Raw genomic sequence first — 19,172 nt, 5'->3', positions numbered from 1 at the left:
CGAGCCGCAATAGCCCCGCCCCCCCCCGCCGCGAGCCGTTTCTCTGTCTGGGCAATTGTTCTAGGTGTCAACGGCGCGTTAACACCTATCTGCGCCCCGCTATAGTAATGGTAATAGTAATGGTACTGTAAGTTTGAGCCTGACATCTGAGATTCATGAGGGGGCTGACCAATTGACTGTGGGGGCGCTAGCCCCGACGCCCCCACGTCATCGGCGCCCCTGCCCCCATCTGAAAATGTTTTGTGCCAGGGAGCCCCGTACCAGATTTGTGTTGTTATATTTGGAATGTTTCAAAAATCTTCCAAATATTCCACATTTTATTTCAAGATGTTTTGAAAATAGCCAATGTATACTGTAGGTTTAAAGGAGTAGTTCACTCAATGACCCAAACTCCCAAAATGACTTATTTTCTATCAATTACAAGTACAACACACCCCATGAAGCCTTGAATTAATGGTGCCAATAATTTGATGACCAGTAGGTAGTAGACTCTTTGAGTCTCATATTTCAAAGAGACTCAAAAGAGAATTAAAGCCAAATTATTGGCTTAGGAATGCGAAAAAAAACAAAACAATCTCCATGAATTTCAAATTGATAGAAGATAAGTCATTTTTTTGGCTGAACTACTCCTTTAAAGTGCTCATGTGGCCTTTTGGGCTTGTTTTCCTAGACCTGCCTTGCTTATTTCTCTCACAAAATCTGGCAACGCTGAACTCCGCTCGAGAAGAGAACGGGACATAACGGTCGTCATGACTCAAATCAAACGCACCCAAAGACAGTATAGGTGCCCAACGTAATGCCGGGTTAAACCTCAACACAAACAATTTGACAACAAGTCAGCGTTCCATACATATTCTAACGTGTACAGTTCCAAATACACATCTTCCCGAACTATATTATTGGCAACTTGGCAAAGCTATTAATAAAACAACCGTTTACTGCAACACAGTCAATAAGTACGGTCTTTTATTGCCAGAATCAGCCAGAATTCTAGCCATGGTTCACATGACGCTTGTATACAAGCGTCATGGTGCCGAGTCCCCCTGGTCTAAAGTTGTGTTCTATTTTTTCACATTGCCATCTCTCACATAAACATAAACGTTCAGATTTCAAATATAAAGTGCTTACCACCGAGCCACGGATGTTACAAGGCGACGCGGACCGCGATGAGTACCCGTATCTCCCGTATTGTTCAATAAAAAGCATTTTAATCCCATCGCCGGCCATTTTCTCCAAATTGTCTCCGATACTTTCAACCATGCGACACTAATGGTTGGGAGGTGTATTGCACTCTGATACATTACCAAAAAAAAAGAGAAAAAAAAGAAAATGGCCGGCGATGGGATTAAAATGCTTTTTATTGAACAATACGGGAGATACGGGTACTCATCGTGGTCCGCATCGCCTTGTAACATCCGTGGCTCGGTGGTAAGCACTTTATATTTGAAATCTGAACGTTTATGTTTATGTGAGAGATGGCAATGTGAAAAAATCGAACACAAGACCAGGGGGACTCGGCACCATGACGCTTGTATACAAGCGTCATGTGAACCATGGCTACCAGAATTCTACAAAGGCAGCTGCGCGGGCAGCCTGTAATCCTCCTGAGGACCTTCTTAAAGCGGTGATCAGAGGAAAATCGCTGCTACGAAACAACAGAGAAAAGAGGAGACATTCAACAGTCTTCTTCACACACCACCTTCTTTTACATGTCACACTGTGTTTAATTCACCTCAACAGACTGGTTCATCTACTGGCGTTATTTTAAAGACGAAGAAGAACCCGACTGGAGGTTTCTTTTATCGGGGCTTTATCCCCCCCCCCCCCCCAGCTAGCTAGGCTAGCTAGCTGGCTAGCTAAAAGCATAGCTTTAGAATAGCTAGCTAGCTAACCGAGCTAGCCTCTCTCTGCTGCTTTGACATCATCATACAAACAAACGGTGTTTCTGAGCAGCTTTCAGACCAAAGTAAGTGGTTTTTGTGTTGTTTTTGGTTTGATCTATCCAAAGGGTTAAAGGGATCGTTTAACGTGGCGAGGCTTTCGCCACTGGCTTTGTTTTAATTGTGTGTGTGTGTGTGTGTGTGTGTGTGTGTGGGCTGATGTATACTAGCTGGCCTGAAGCCTGGACCCAAAAGAAAATATTGAATCATCACTGTTTGAGTCAAACTGAAAAGGTGAATAAATGCGATGGAATGTCTGCTTTTAAGTGCCATTCACACTGAGCACTATAACTATAAAGATAGCTATAATTATGTTCATGTATTTTTTTTTATACAGTTGGTGTGAACTGCCATTCACTTGACTTAAGGTAGGGTAAGTGATTTGCAATTATTCAAATAATTGCAAAATGGGTCTATGTTCTGATAGAGCTCGTTACTATAGAGTGTCCTGTCCATATAAAGAGTCTCCATGTCTCTCCAGCTCTTTATAAAACAGAAAATGTATTTTGTAGTTTTTTTTTTTTTTTTTTTGTAGTTTCATTTCCAATTTTATCCAACCAGGACAGAACTCAATCAGGATATGGATTAAACAAGTGAAATTGGAAGTGATGACACTAAGAAATGAGCAGACAAAATTTTAACTGGAACACTATACAAATTAAGCTTAAAAATGGGTACTTTCTCCTGATTGGCTGAGATTTTGACACCTACCGAAAAATGTATTTTCTGTTTATTAAAGAGCTGGAGAGACAGGGAGACATCTGTTACTGAACAAACACTCTATAGCAATGATTACTATCAGAATATAGTATTTTAACCTTTTAACAAAATACTTTTTGTTTTAACCAAAAAATATCACTTACCCTACCTTTAAAACTATATTTTTTATAGTTGCAGTGCTCGGTGTGAATGGCCCTTTAAAAGTACCAATCTTGCTTCATTGGCGACAGCAGGCCGAATGCCAATTAACCAATTAGTCATCATAACTGATGGCTACGTATCACCTTGGCGTCTGGCTGACGTCATCAGTGAACTTGCTAATTGGTTCCTAGTGTTTGTTGGGGAATGTTAAAATAGTCTGAATGCCACACACCCTGTGCCATGGGGTCATTTAAAATAATTGTAACACGTTTACTTTCAATAAAGGGGTTCATTTAAATTGCAATCCCCCCTTTAGTGCTTTGCCTTCAGTAAGATTGGTAGGTTGGGAATGATGTTTGATCAATGTAATTTACTTAAGCAGGTGCCAGGTGACAACTCCATAACTAATCACCAAATGACATATAATAGGAAATCAGAAATGAGTTTCAAACACAAATGTTTGTGTTTTGTCTGTCATTTTTATTCCATAGAAGCCAGTATGTCTTCTATGAAATCATGTCGCACACCAAAAATAGCACATCTACAAGCTCACAACTGCAACGAGCTTTTAGATGAGCCATTTTTGGCTATTAAGTTGTATAAAGAAAGATTAAAGGGTATTTAAAGTGATCAAACCATCAATAGGAGTACGTGTTCAGAAGCATCTTCCATATGAACGAATGCTCTCAGAAATGTCTGAAAATCAAAGCCTCAATCTATGATGCCTTTCACGTCACATTTTGATTTAATTTTGCTTTTTTTCCATGTGATAGAAGCTGTGCATTGGTTGGGCCTGTTGGATCAGTCATGGAGAACGATGCTAGTGTTGAAGAGCAGAAGATTGAAGAGCAGAAGATCGAAGTGCAGTTGAATGAGGAGCAGAAGATTGAAGTGCAGTTGAATGAGGAGCAGAAGATTGAAGTGCAGTTGAATGAGGATCAGAAGATTGAAGTGCAGGTGAATGAGGAGCAGAAGATTGAACTTGACGAGCAGAATATTGAAGAGCAGAAGATCGAAGTGCAGTTGAATGAGGAGCAGAAGATCGAAGTGCAGTTGAATGAGGAGCAGAAGATCGAAGTGCAGTTGAATGAAGAGCAGAAGATTGAAGGGCAGAAGAATGTTAACGTTGACCAAGTGAAGGAACCGGTAGCGGAAGCCATCGCAAATTATTACAGATATACCAAGGTGAGGACGGCCACCAAATATCGATATTTCCAAAGTTGTTTTGATCAATGAAGGACAAAGACTAACATGATTTTATAATTGTATAAATGATTTTTTACAGGAGGAGCTTTTGGAAATAAAGGACTTGCCATGCTCCAATGAAAGGCCGGAATGTCTCGCTGAGAAATATGACAGGTAAGACTTAGGAGTCTGGAGGAGATGTAATGGCAGCCCTAAAAAATGGATCTCTGTATGTCCAATCTACATGGACTCTTCCTACAGCTGGAAAGCACAGTCTCTGATCTTAACACTTAACTACAGTCCAAGAACCCTAGCGTTCCTATTCTGGGCATGTCATAAGGGATGAAAATTCTGCTATTTTCGGCAAAGAGATTTGGTGTACAGGAAAAAAGGAGGGGAGTATATTCAACGTTTATAGGGTTTAAATGGTTAAAAACATGTATTTGCTTAAAGCTGCACTATGCAACTTTCCTGTTCTACACCATGAACCCAGGTCTCCTACGCAAGTGCTGAAATGTTTACCACTGAGCTAATGGAGCCTGCCTGCTTGCTCAGGGGAGAAATTGTCAAACCAGAAACGGGTTCGTGTCAAAGGTCATGTCAAACCAGACACAGGATCTAAATGTCTCTATAGAAGTGCAGGGAGGCCCAAATACAACCACCCCAATAAATTGTATTAACATAATCTACGGTCTCTACCATGCAGATTGGACAAATAAAATAATCATTCACTAGAAAAAGCTACATAATGCAGCTTTAATTAATCAATACAATGCCAAATTTGTTGACGTGGACAATCTACTCTATCCACAAAGTTATTGTATTTTTCTTTCTCAATTCAAAAGCATTGCTTGAAAACCAAAGGTATTTGTGGCTAAGTGATTATAAAGGCATAATCAAATGCTGAAAAATCTGAGCAATCAATACTTGGTTGTACTTCATTTTCTCTTGAGAATTAATTTAGTTAAGTTGTATTACTTGGAAAGCATCTTTTTGTGGATGACCTGGAATCATTACTAAGGGATGAATGTGTTGAAGCATCCTATACATTTCAACCCTATAACCCAACATCACTTTACTGATGAGTGTTGAAACTTTTTATGACGGTAATCTGTATTGTCTTTAGAATTTCCCTTTTTCGTTTTGGATCATTATACATCTTTTTTTTGTCAAGTTTTCTTTTCTCTAATGTGAGATTCTGGTTTAAAGGTAGGGTAAGTGATATTTTTTGGTTAAAACAAAAAGTATTTTGTTAAAAGGTTAAAATACTATATTCTGATAGTAATCATTGCTATAGAGTGTTTGTTCAGTAACAGGAGGCTCCTCGTCTCTCCAGCTCTTTAATAAACAGAAAATACATTTTTCGGTAGGTGTCAAAATCTCAGCCAATCAGGAGAAAGTACCCATTTTTAAGCTTAATTTGTACAGTGTTCCAGTTCCAATTTTGCATGCTCATTTCTTAGTGTCATCACTTCCAATTTCACTTGTTTAATCTGTATCCTGATTGAGTTCTGTCCTGGTTGGATAAAATTGGAAATGAAACTGAAACGAAAATGCATTTTCTGTTTAATAAAGAGGTGGAGAGACAAGGAGACTCCTAATACTGAACAAACACTCTATAGCAATGAGTACTATCAGAATATAGAGCTATTTAACAATTATTTTAACCAACGCAAATCACTTACCCTACCTTTAACTTGTTTTGTTCAGTGATGGTGTCTGGGACCCTGAGAAGTGGCATGCCTCACTGTATCCCACGTCGGGACGCAGCTCTCCAGTGGATGGTTTTAAGAAAGATTACGGGGACGATAGAGTACCTTTGAAACGTAGAATTCCAGGTAAGTTACCATATGAAACGTTAAATGCCTAATTAAGAACCGTAGCTTTTTACAACGTATGTTTGCATTGTCTAATATAGAAAATTATAAGGTCTGCAACACTGGTATATTTGGCACGCTTGCATTGTCTAATATGCCACCACATTTGTCGCAATGTGGGAGGAAAATGATCTGTAGTTCGCCACTTGTTTAGTGAATTTCAGTAATAGTAGTTTTGAGTAGTCATTTTACAACCGCTTCAGATTGACCTCATGGAGACTTCCCTGTGATGCATGATGATAAAACTACATGTTCATGTATCCATTGATCGGTTCCTTCTGGTAATGTGTCCATCAAGATGTTTTTTCCTGAGCGCAGCGTATGTTATGAATCGTTTACAATGGGAGTGCTTGGAAACACCCAGCAGCGTGGCGTAGCGCTGAGCATTTATCTTGCCCTTAAGCGTAGCGAAGGCTGCAAGGCTATCAGTCTGATGTCTCTTGCCGAGGACGTGCTGCTGAATGGCCCGCTCAGTGTAGTACTCATCTGTGTGTGTGTGTGTGTGTGGGGAGGGGCATGTGGATGGACTGTTACTGCACCCCCTCTAGTGATGCAGAGTTAAAAAGGAGCTATGGTTGATATTTTCCTTCAAAGAAAGTCAAAGTTGTGCAGCTCTATTGGAAGGTACATCAGTGATTTTGTAATATTCTGAACCGGACCTTGTATTATGTTTTTCTTTTAGACCCTCGCGAGCGCCTAAAGGACGATGACCTGGATGTTGTACTCAGCCCACAGAGGCGCAGCTTTGGCGGCGGATGTCAGGTGTCTGCACCTCCTCCCCGTCGCCCCATCAGTCCTCTGGAGAATAAGGAGAATGAGAGTCTTCGTCTTGGTGGTGCACGCAGAATTGGCAGCGGCCGCATCATTGCCACACGAGCCTTTGAGAGAGAAGCACGTGTGGAGAAGGAACGGGAACGCGAACGAGATTTCAAGGACAAGAGATTCAGGGTTTGTAGATTATGCATCATTGCTTGAGGTACAGTTAATCTTGTAAGCACACATTTGCATTTGTTGGCAACACGTGCAAGTCGGAGCCAAAAATGTGAGATAAATCACATGCTGCACCTTGAGTTTGATTCAGATGTGGCCCTCTCTGCAAGTTGAATTTGTCGACAAACCATAAAGAATATAACTCAGGTTTGACTTAACCAGCATTATAGAACACAACTATTCCACACTAAGAACGTATCATTTTAAGACTCATTCAAGTGGCTTTTGGCTGGATTTAAGAGTGCCACTTTATAACTTGATCAAGCCTCTTAAAAACCCAAGTGCTATGAATGAGGACTCGTAACTAACAACTTTTAAACCTGGCTTCCCTATTTTGTTGCAAGTAAAATGTTCACAGCATGGCTCTACAGGAGTCTAGCAATCTGTGCGAGCGACTCAGCGGCCATTTTCTTATGCACACTGCCAGTCGGCTACAGAAGTTTCACATGTTTATCTTTTTGTGTGTGCGTGTAATGGTTGTCAATGGGGCTCTGATAAGACTGAAACCTTGCCCAAATTTGGAGTCATAAATCATAGATGCAGTATGTCATAGACAAATGACAGTATAGATTACAGGCAGCTGGCCACATGAAGTCATCGGAGCCACATTTATTTATTTTTAACTATAATGGCAGATCTACAAACTCAGTGTGTCTCATTGCGTTGTGAGCTTGTAGACCGGTAATCTTTAAAAAAAATATATACTTAACTATTACGTCTTGCAACTGTTTTGTTTTGCAGAGAGATTTTGGTGACAAACGTGTGTTCAGTGAGAGGAGAAGGAACGATTCTTATGCAGAGGAAGAACCGGAGTGGTTCTCTGGAGGTCCCACGAGCCAGTCTGAGACAATCGAGCTCATTGGATTTGATGATAAGATCCTGGACGAGGACAGGCGTAATAGGTCCAAGCGGTCAAGGAAGCGGACAGAGTCCCTGAAAGAAGGCATGTCAAACAGCTATTTACAAACTATATATTTTTTTATATGCAGACCCTCGTCCGGTGGTTTTAATGATTAATGTATCAATTCACTTTGAATTTGGGTCATTACAGTAGGCCTTACAGTAATGTGATAATTCTTTCATTTAGCAGTGGAATGTAATGGTGGACTAGCAGAAGAGCCAGATGTGTGCAGAGCCCCAGCGGATCAAGAGGTGCCACACCCGGTTCTGCCAGAGCAGTCGGCCGGAGAATTTGACTTCAATGAGTTCTTCAACCTTGAGAAGACCATGCCAGGGCTGGCTTCTGTAAGTCCTGGGGAGCACTTTACGGGTTTGGGGCGGCTAGAGGTTTAATGCTGAACAGTAGAGGTCTTCATGTATGCCACTCCAAATGGAAATATAATATCTTATGCAGTATGGCAGCTAATCAACCCGTCGTCCCTATTATTGCCATGTCATTATAGGCGACAACAAAAAGTCCAGAATAAAAAAATGCTGCTCTACAAGCTCAAGATTGGCTATTTTGGGGCATAAGTGGTTAAATCTTGATGCATGCAAAACTTTTCTTTTTGGCTCTGCATGAATGTGCCAGGCTCAGAGCTGTAAGGCCACGTGTCCACCTTATCATAGTTTCTTTTCCCCCAGCTTAACACTCATCCAAACACCCAAAGTTGAAAAATGTTTTAACTTTCTGCAGCCAGATAAAAGCGAGCATGGTGCAGAAAACATTTCAAAATATTAATAGTCTTTATGCTTAATTCTCAGGAAAAGACACATTGGTTTACACACTACACAGACCCTTACCACTGGCAGTATTTCTCTCTCATTCTGAAGATTTGATGTTCTGCTGTCCAAAGCATCATGTTTTTATCAAGATTTGTATATATTTTTTTAAATCTGGTTAGGAAGGTCAAAGAGATTTTTGTGAATACCTCTACTGCACATGATATGAATACCTCTACTGCACATATTGTACATGTTCAGTCTCAGCTTCACTGAAGTTGTTCTATGGCGATGGCATTTGTCAGTTGTCACTGCCTGGTGTTCTTTCTGGTCTGCCAGTGGATTAATGCTTGGGTACAGAAAGTGATTCTGAACATCCAAGCAGCGATCCAAATGTATGCCCATCACTGCCACATTAGCACAGCTGCCTATTTTAGAAACTGAGCGAATATGCGACATGAGCTGAATAAGAATGTTCAATACCAGACGGGTTCGGTGTTTAAAACGACACAATGCCAGCCAGCAATGCATCCAATGAAACTCCCCTCAGTCTTCTAGCACCTTCTGTGCTAAACAGACAGAGAGCCATCTTTGTAACGTAAGTGGCACCTTTGTCCTCAGACCCTTTAGTCCCCATTCTGGGCCACCCACTCTTCTCACAAAGCCCTTGCTGTTTCTTTGTGCGTTTCAGATGATAGAAGATGTTCTTGGGGACGGCCCAGTGTCGGCCAGCCGCTTCAGTCAGTGGTTCTCCAGTAACCTGAGCCCTTCAGGTAGCCGTTCCAGCAGCTTGAGGTCGACACCCCACGAAGAGCTGGAGAGACTAGCAGGTAAAAGAATAAGCAGGTTTCTACTGTTAGTTCAAACCATTTGTCCCATAATGCTTTCTGGGCTCAGTGGGCTGTAAACATGTTCTCCTGTGTATTACACGACTGTCTTAATCCTGACAAAATGTCATGTCGGTGTGAGGGAGACCCTGGCAACATGCACAGACCTTTGATTGTGCAAGACAGTGCTGACACAGCCATTGGGATGGCAACTGATCTGGTGCACGAGTCAAAGTTGTTCTTAAATACTAATAATACTATAATAATTAGTTTAGGTGTTTAGTTATTCGTTTTACTCCTAGATCTTTTTCCTAAGATGTATGACTGCAAGTAAATTGCATCATCCTTCTAACGTTCATAGCCTTAGTCAAACAGTCTGACACGACTTCAAAATTATACATTTAATCTGTTAAATCACTAGTTGCTGCCTTAAAACTTAAGACCGTCTTGCTCGTCTTCAGGGCTTGAACCACGCAGCACCTCTCCTAGCCAAGGGCCAGTCACATATTTCACACCTATTCAATCATCAGAGCACAAGGAGAAGGTGGACATCTTGGAGATACTACACAAGGCCAAAGTGGACCTGAAGCCCCTGCTTTCCAGTCTGTCGGTCAACAAAGCTCGGCTACGTGAGAGCAGTGAGTGCCAATTCACAAAGTCATTTTCACTGGAGTTACAAGTACAACAGGCTTGGTCATTTGTGTAATAAACATTCAGCAAAAAAAATTATGAACATTTGAAATGTATAAACTTTCAGCCAAAATGGCAGTCACTGGTTAAAGGAAGACACAATCTATATAAGTTATGTCTCAAAAGTATCATTGTTTCATGTGGCCGTAGTGGTGTAATGAATAAAGTAAAACTGTGTTTACATTAATCTGGCATTGTAGACAGAAAGCCAGGTGAAATTCAGAAAATCAATTATGAACAAATCAGGCATAATGTATTGATCTGAAAAGGAGATAATTGATATCCTATTGATCTGAAAAAGAGATTGTCCAAGTGTTGATGGTCCTCCTTGTGGTTTCGTCTTTAATTGTCCCCGTCCTGTCTCTAGCCAACTCGGGAGTGGTGCTCTCTCTGGAGGAGGTGGAGGGGGGAATGAACAGGATGAGGCTGGGAACTGAACACCACGTGCACAAGGTGTCCCCTCCACAGAGGGGAGATGGCACACCTTTCATGGTTGAGCACTTGGAGGAAGCTTTAACAGGTGGCCCCTGTGTCCGTCCACGCTCGCATGACCCTGACATGTCAGCCTTTAATAAATTGGTCTTCAGCATGAAGGCAAGTGGAACGTTGCCTCCCCACCCCAAAGCCAACTCCAACAATGTAAGTCTCACAAACTCCAACAATGTGTCACCAGTGAAATGCAGGCAATCTCATGCCTGGCAATCCTTAAAAACGCATGCTACATCCTACCAATAAATCTAGCCCCGTTTTTAGTTTTTTCTTTCAACACTAAACACTCAAAGTGATGGGCATAAATTTGTCTTGGAACTATTAAAGAGGAACTTCACCTATATTTATTAAATATAGGTGAATCATAAATCCCTATTTTGAGTCTGATTTTCATGTCCTCAATAGAACATTGGATTTACGTTAAATATCAGCGAAGTTCCTCTTAAGCTCTTCTGTGGTTTTGGTTTCAAGGGATGTATGAAAGCGTAAATGTCCTAGATGCAAGTCCATTTATTGTGGAATGCCACCTTTTATGCAGTAGTGTACTAGTACCCCTTTTGACAGTTTGCCAACTGAAAGGGAAAAAAGTTTGTGATGCTGAGTAGTGTGCAATGGCAATTGTATTACTGGCTGACTTGCACAAAGGATATTTCATTTGTATTTGAGAGGTGTACATACAATAATCCAAATCTCAGTGGGCAAGCATTAATCCTCCAAATGATATCCTTTGGAGTGATGTGGCTTTTGAATGTCATTAGTGTAATTCTAAAACCCTGCTACACACATGCCGCCGCAGCATGCCTGCCCAGTGGGATGGGGTTTTATGAGGACATGGGTGGTTTGTGGACTTCACATCACTATCCATGCCTGCCCCCAAACTCTTTCTCTGTTCTCTCAGCAGCAATCAGATGCTGCTCTGGTCCCACGGCCTGATAGTCAAGTGCCTGCTCAACAGCAGAAAAACATATTCCAGGTATGTATGGCAAGCTCTACTCACTCTGGCCAATGCCTATTTGTGGGATGAAATGCAGCGTCTGGATTTTTGTATTTCATGGGAGAAATGTTGCCGAGGGGTAGAAGGGGGGAGCAGGTTGCACCATCTGAAGCCATGACCAGGCACAGCTATGCTTTTTGTAGACTATGCATCGTCCATGACTCCAGTGATGAGCCCGATTTATACTTTAGTGCACATCTACAAGGTCAAGATGTGTAGCCTATCAATGTATAATATTAATATACACATTCTCAATGGCGTAATTAGCCTTTCACTCCTATTGCTGGATTTCTAGAGCCAGTTTGCATTTCTCCAACTCTTCTCCATACTTATCCAAGCACTAAAATAGTGCTGAAATGAGACCCCTTAATAGTTTGCTATTGGATGCAACATTTTAAAATGCATTTGAAATTAATACATTAAGTTATCATTGGATAAAATTGGTTTACTGACCTGAACATTTATTTTCTGTTTAGTAAAGAACTGGATAGGCAGGGTGTCTCCTATAACTGAATAAACAATATAGCAATGGTTGCTTTCAGAATATAGAGGTTTAACTTATTTTAACAAAACAAATGACACCACCTTTTTAATTTATACAATGAACAAGCTTGCAGTGCTAGATATGCTATTAGGTATAATTACCTACAGTATACCGATGTCATCAAATAATGGTCAAATGGCCAATATATCGGTTGGGCTTTAGTTTCTGCCCACTGGTCTGCAGTATGAGATGCACCATTTTAGAAATGTACTGTTTTCAATATGCACATTTTAAAAGTAGTCAATAATTTGTAAGTATCGTGTGCATAGGATTTACACCCAAACGTAACGCTACACAGCAGTGGTAGAATGGTATCAATTAAAGCTTAAATTTTCCGTTCCACCTACTCTTGAACCAGGCGACTGTCTATCTGGTGCAACTGGCCCCTGGCATGCAGGTGTTTTGCCATGCTTTCTAAGGCGTTTGTTTTTGTTCTATTAGGAGCTTCTGGGAGGCCAGGGTCCTCCTCGCAGCAGCTCTCCTAATCTACTTGGCAGTCTGCTGAGTAACTCCGACGCTGCAGTAACCTCTACTCCTTTACACCATGGACTTCTGCATAAGGGTCCCTCACCCCCTCTCTTTCCACAGAGGGCACCTTCACCCGACTACTTTCATAGACGTTTGCAACCTTCAGGTAAATTAACTGTAAAGGTGCTAAGCCATGCCTTTTTCAAGAACGCCACTAGACAATGTGTGCTGTAGCCTGTGTAGATGACGGTGCGCTTTAATCTACTGTATATTAGAAGAACTGCTAACCAAATGCCCTGTGTGACAAATCGTCAGTGTCAACATCAGACTGTACTCTGTTGATAATTATGGACACCATGATAAATTAAATGGTCTAGAATGGTTTAATGGGCATACTTGTTTTTATCTCTGCCAGGCCTGGCTGAGACTATGCTTTGCAAAACAAATTTATTTTAATATTAATCCCACAGATTTTGTCCAAACAAGATCAAGACGGATATGTCAGATTTTTCATATTCCATCCCGATTGGCAGGAGTGGCTCGTTTTGAACAAAATGCCTCAAATCATGAACGCAGCGATTCAACTCTATAATGACTGAATTCCGAACATTGCTGGCTCACAATAATCTACCTGAGCTCCGAAGAGCACTTTTTCCCTTTTTTAATTATATCTTTGTAAAGACATGAAAAGAAATGTCAACGTCAATGGGCATGCTGTTTTTTTGGGAAGGCCGGTTAAAACGCATTTATTTGACAGGCTTGTAGATGTAATAGAACTTTTCCTGTTCAGGATATCCAATTGGATCGCAGTCCATGATGGCGGAGCAGTTTACAGATATGCATAGATCTATCAGCCCTGGACCCACTCCACAGCAGGTGAAAAAAAAATTACATTTTTCCTGTGAAAATACTGTGCATTTTAAACTTGGTTAGTAGCTTTGTGAACCAATTATAATTTTCAAGACAATTGGAGACGTTGAACAAGTATGGGGAGGTAACATCGAACTACTGTATTCTGTGTTTGCCCAGATGAGGGCACTGTCTATGGCTGCCAGCCAGGCTGACCTGGAAACCTTGGCATTCCAGCAGGACCTTGCTCTGCATGCCCACCACTCATTCCAAACTGGTTACAACAAACAACCACAAGACAAGGCCTTCCGAAACAGGTTTGTTTTTTCTTTTAAGACCTTTATATTTGATTGCCTATCCAGGTCTTCAGTGCTTTTGTAGAGAAAATAAATATTACCTGGCTTTTAGTTTTATCCTATATTAAAATTGGCCCAAGGGAGTGCGTGCCAGCCACCACTCACTCATTCTGACTCAGCCATAAACAAACGCCCACCTGGGCAACACCAAAGAAAGAGGGAGTCCTGGTTCAGCTAACTGTCCCGTCCCTTCAGGCTATGGAATTAAAACTCGTGATTCCAACTTTGTACACTACAACAAGATCAAGTTTGTTTCTGCAACTCCAAGTGGTGTTGGCAGTAAAACGTTGTTTATAAACAGGGGTGCACATAACCTTTTTTAGGTCTAGTACTCAGAAGAGCACCTGGAGATGTGACTTGGTGCGCACCAAATAAATGGTCCGTCCCGTTTTGTCAACGGGGTGCTGCGCGAGAAAACAAGGACGCTCTGCTTCTGCCGAATTTCGCAGTTTTTTTTCTCTCACGCCGTTAGGTGAAGCCCCCAAGATTGGTGTGCTGCGCTGCTTTTATCCGCTAGATTGGGACGTTCACGGCATATTTTGCACCATTACGGTGCGTTTATCATCGGTGACGAGTGCATCTAACAGCCGCTGCTGGCTGCGTGCACGCAGCGAGGCAATGCGAGGCGATGCGAGGCAACAATCACACAATCACGTGCAGCATGCGTCTCCTCCCCCAGCGCCTAATGGCTGTACATGGGGCCGACGCGTACTTTAGCGTGATTGTGTGAGTGTGGCTTCAGGAAGTAAATTCCTAGCCTCGATCTCCAGGCTTTTATTTTTTAGTTTTGCTAAAAAATAAAAGCTTGGAAATTCCTGTCCCAGCTGTTGGTACGCAAAAGCGCCTCGCGTCCTCTGATGTGCCACGCATTATTTATTTTGGGTGCGCATGCGCACCTGCGCACCAGTTATGTGCACCCCTGTTTATAAACCAACGTTTATTTAGCGTAGCACCGGCCTCTAGTGTCTACAGCTTCGTGTCGAAGAGGGTTTGAGCTATCTGATTGACCGCTGTCACTCAGTCATAATTTATTGGTTGGTTTTAGTTAGTACCTGTAATCACACATTACCGTTTTGTTTGACAGGAAGTATTAAGGTTAGACTTTATGGACTTTTGTTATAAAAGTACACAAATGTAGTTTGTGTGTTTTTGTTTTTAAAATATTCGTGGGATGTTGCCATTATGTCCAAAGATATTCTGTAAATTTAAAAAAAAACACGTTTTTCATTTCAGCTCGTCTTTAAGACAACCACGAATGAACAGCCCTCACCCTCACCCTGCAGGAAGAAACTCTCCTGGCAATGTTACTAGCATGGTGAGTATTAATGAGTCGTTTGGCTGGCCCCTTCACTTTGTCCAACATGCAAGCACTGTACACATAAGTATTTGTGTAATTTCAGTTATCACCATCATTTACCCCCACATCGGTGATACGTAAAATGTATGAAACGAAAGAGAAAAGCAGAGATGAGCCAGGCAGTCGTCAAGAGAGTAAGGATGAGGCGGAACACTCCCACGATGGTATACACACACACACGATGTGCTCACCACCACTTAATTGATACTTAATTTGCATTTGTTTATTTTTTTTTACATCCAACTGCACATTGTTTAACATTGGAACTTTGGTTATGGAATTCCAGACAACTGTTCCGCACTCTCTTATTTGGACTCCATGAATGGGAGTGGCTCCCATTCCGGGGGGGTGAAAGTTTCGTCTCAAAACTTTGTGAGCAAAGACCACGAGCGTCTCAGGCCAGGCTCTGGACAACACACACCCACCATGGTGAATCACCAGGGGCCAGCCTCATCCTTCCCTCCTCGCCCAATCTACCCCGTACCGCTGCTATCCCATCATGTACCCATGGTGCGTGCCCCTCCTCCACCCCAGATTCACCCCAGTATGGTGCAGAGGATGCTGGCACAGGGTATGCAGCCCCAGCAGCTTGGACCTGCTTTGTTACAAGCAGGTTAGTTCTGTTTTCTTTCTACAACCATGTTAAAGGTCTACAGGGATTTTGATTATCACAGTTGATTAGATTATGCTAAATGTATTTTGTCTTTTCTTCAGGCATATTTCCACCACATGTTGACCTTGCGCACCTCCAAGGTTTGCACCTTGGACAGCCCCTCTACCCACTAGGTCCCACGGGGCATCCTCTCCTACCTCCCCGAACCAACGCTCAGATGCAGCTAGCAGTAATGCAGCAACAACTTCAGCAACAGAGACCAAGTAGGTTTCCACTATAGTGTCTCAATCTCTGGCTCCACCTAGTGGCGTGGAAAGAAACTGTTATAAAACGAATCTGCTAAATAGTGTGTTCGTGAATATATATATATAATGTATACACACACACAATTGCTGCAATGATTAAATTGGGTAATTAAATTGGTTACCAACTAATTCAATAATCGTCGGGTATTTTCCCGTTGTATAACTGAAATAAACATGGTTGCTCCGACCACAAAGGCTTGCTAAGCGGGGGTTCTGGTGGAAATGATGCGTGAATACCAGATGCAGTTCTAGACTGGATCAGACCATAGAGCAGTAAATGGAAACCAGGCTTTCCACAGTGACGTTAGGTTAATTCTATGGAAGCGTTCCAGTTGTGTACATAAAACGTTAATGGCAGAACATGACTTGTTAATCGTTCACCCTCTTTTTTCTTTTTAGCTGAGAAAATGTATTTTTGAGTGAGGTAATGGCTTAATAAGAGCTATAATCTGATTAATCGTTTCAATAATCGGTTAGCCTGCTGCAACCCTCCTGATTTCGTGTATAAAGGGGCGGGTGTAAAGAGCCGGCGAGAAACTGCGGCTGATCCCATTGGTTCACCGATCTGTCCGTCAACCCCCGCCCCGTTAACACAACATTACGAGCGACGCCCACTGCACTCTGGTTGGTTGGGAAGTGAAACACTTCCTCATACCCAGTACGGGCTATCGTTGGGCCAGGCTTTTATTTTTTAGCAAAACTAAGCAATAAAAGCCTGGAGATCGAGGCTAATAATCGGTTGATCAATCGATATGAAAATAATGGTTAGTTTTGCAGCCCTAATCTACACACGGCTCAAAATAATTATGGGTTTTTAGCTGTTTTTGTTATGTGATCAGTGTTCCCTTTATGTAACTTATGCCCTAATTGAAATTAATGAGAATATTAGTGGTACTAAATGAAAATTAGGCTAGTCAAATCTTTTTCTTCATCAAATGGTGTGATCAGTGCCACTTTTCTTGAACAGCTTTCACAAGGAACATCATCTTAGAGCAAAGCCTCTCTAGCAGTCTGTGCATTTATGAAGCAAGAAGTATAGAGCTCAACGGTGATGTCCCAGAAGTAAAACTCCCATTCATTTTCTACATGAAGGATTTTATTAAAAATAAATGCAAGTGATGGAGAAGTGCTATACTACCCACAATCCTCAAGTGTAGCAGCGATGTCCTGATTAGTGGAGCTTGTCATCAACTTCTTAAAATGATGCCCCAAGTCATTAAAAAATCTGACTCGGGCAATTGTTTTAAGAAATGTTTCAGCCCTGAGTTTCTGCTGCAACTAGATCACATAGCCTGGAGCGATGCTCGTACATCGTTGTGATAAATCCCCATTCAACTACTTAATGTTACAACTATTAACAATATAATGAATGACTAAGGTTACAGTTAAGTAGAAACGAGCTAAACGATTCTTCAGGTGGAAGCATTGGAAAGGTATACGCAATAATGGGATGAGTATTTTGTCAACTCTAAAATATGTACCTTTGCCTTTTTTTTTTCTGAGTAAATGAATGGGATATTCACCTAAGCTGTTCAAAAAGTAGGTGGTCACAGTAATAGAATGATTGATGTGCCATACTCTATTCAAACTCAAATATAAAATGCAACATGCTCACTAGAGAACCCCCCCCCCCCCTATGAATATCTCCATATTGCAGTTACAATATTTGCAATGTTGTATGTTTTCTCCTAATTCTTTTGAAATCTTCCTCATCTTGCAGTGCACCCACATCAGTCACAGATCCATGGCCCTCACCGGACAAACGCCCAGCGGCGAAGCCCCCCTCTCGGTCTGTCCAAGTGGTTCGGCTCAGATGTGCTCGAGCAGCCGCTTCCCTCTATGCCCGCTAAGGTCATAAGTGTAGATGAACTGGAGTTCCGGCCGTGAGAAGTTCGAACATGGTGCTGGATAGTACAACCTTTGTTTTTTCTTTTGTTCCATCTCCACCACCCCGTTACTGGGATAAATGTGAACTTTAATTTCTAAGACGATGCATAGACTGAGTCAGACCATGCTCGTCTTTAACCTTGAAGTTGCCACTTTTGATGAGGCCTAACCTGAAAAAAGGGATGACGAGTCATGGAGATTTCTTTTTGCAGTTGGTTGTCCCCCCACCACGTCCTTTTTTTGTAATATTGGTTTCCTTGCAGTAAAGAATAATTAATGTATAGGCTCAAATTGTACAGACCATGGTAAAGAAGCGTGTTCTCCCTGTACATAGCGATGATGTTTTCTTTTTCTTGGTTTTGGGGAAGGTTTGGGGAAGGTTAAACTATACTGCAGTTAAACTGAGAAAACTGACAGAGACTTAAAAGTAGAGCCACCAAGAGATGGTAGCATTCCTTTGTCTGGTTGTCCCAGTGTAATTTCCCCCCAGAAACTGCACTGAGAAAGGGCTACTGCAGGTCAAAGTGTTTGATAGTGGAGTTGACACTAAGGTTTACGCTGTTGTCCTATGTGGCAAGGTCAGTGCCCCCTCCTGTAGATGTGTAGCTGGCTGGAGTATTTCAGGAAGTCTCTGGGATAAGCAGCGAGTGCTGGTTGTGCCTTTCTTTTTCTGCAAATTATTTTCTTTTCTTTTTTTAACTGTATCCCTCCCATCCAACCGATCACAAGGGGTGAAGCACTGCAAAATCATGTTTTGTTATATTTTCTTGGAAGGGGGTGATTGGGATCCAGTTTATGCTTATGTGCTATTAAGTTATAAAAGCACAATAGAATTAATAAATAAAATCTTGAGTAAAACCAACTTTGTCTATTGCTTACATTATTAATCACTGTTTTTGTGCATCCTTCTTGGTTTTAATTGAATACTTTAACTTAATTAATTTAACATAAATTGGCACTAATTATGATTCCTGTTAAATTATTTTGGAACTTGCAACTGCGACATACATTTGTTTGTTCCTTTGTCAAAAAGACTATCACCTCATCCACATTTTATTTGTGAAAATTATACATTGGGTAGAAAGAGGCTGCAACTAAAGACATGAATATTTTTAATATTGCCTTAATATTTTGTACTTTCACTTTTAATTCTGCACCTGAGAATTCGATGTGATACCACATCAGTCATTTATATTGTCACACTGGAATGTGCACTAAAGTTTTATCATCCAACAAACATTGAAAAACACAAACGTTTTTCTTTCATCATATCATATG

At 41.5% G+C, this 19,172-nt stretch overlaps 1 protein-coding gene across 9 annotated transcripts; it reads left to right on the top strand.

Moving 5' to 3' along the window:
* Positions 1–1,617: 1,617 nt before the first annotated feature.
* On the top strand, positions 1,618–18,756 carry eif4enif1 (eukaryotic translation initiation factor 4E nuclear import factor 1). 9 transcript variants are annotated; one of them, XM_080425164.1, is made up of 20 exons: positions 1,618–1,966; positions 2,111–2,174; positions 3,575–3,986; positions 4,087–4,160; positions 5,697–5,824; positions 6,546–6,811; positions 7,595–7,796; positions 7,941–8,098; positions 9,207–9,345; positions 9,804–9,980; positions 10,400–10,671; positions 11,420–11,494; positions 12,501–12,693; positions 13,318–13,403; positions 13,557–13,693; positions 14,966–15,047; positions 15,133–15,253; positions 15,376–15,702; positions 15,804–15,965; positions 17,728–18,756. In XM_080425164.1, the coding sequence occupies exons 3-20, from the start codon at positions 3,609–3,611 to the stop codon at positions 17,892–17,894; spliced, it is 3,144 nt and encodes a 1,047-aa protein (XP_080281290.1). In that variant the 5' UTR covers positions 1,618–1,966; positions 2,111–2,174; positions 3,575–3,608; the 3' UTR covers positions 17,895–18,756. The 9 variants fall into 9 exon arrangements, with proteins under 9 accessions (XP_080281290.1, XP_080281291.1, XP_080281297.1 ...); XM_080425165.1 differs by lacking the exon at positions 2,111–2,174 and having other exon boundaries at positions 3,578–3,986; XM_080425171.1 differs by lacking the exon at positions 2,111–2,174 and having other exon boundaries at positions 9,873–9,980.
* The last annotated feature ends 416 nt before the right edge of the window (positions 18,757–19,172 follow it).

The sequence above is a fragment of the Gymnoscopelus braueri genome, assembly GCF_963280865.1.
Source record: "Gymnoscopelus braueri genome assembly, chromosome: 3".
Taxonomy (NCBI): domain Eukaryota; kingdom Metazoa; phylum Chordata; class Actinopteri; order Myctophiformes; family Myctophidae; genus Gymnoscopelus; species Gymnoscopelus braueri.
The sequence above is the reverse complement of the archived record's forward strand: the minus strand, read 5'-3'. Positions and strand labels throughout refer to the sequence as shown.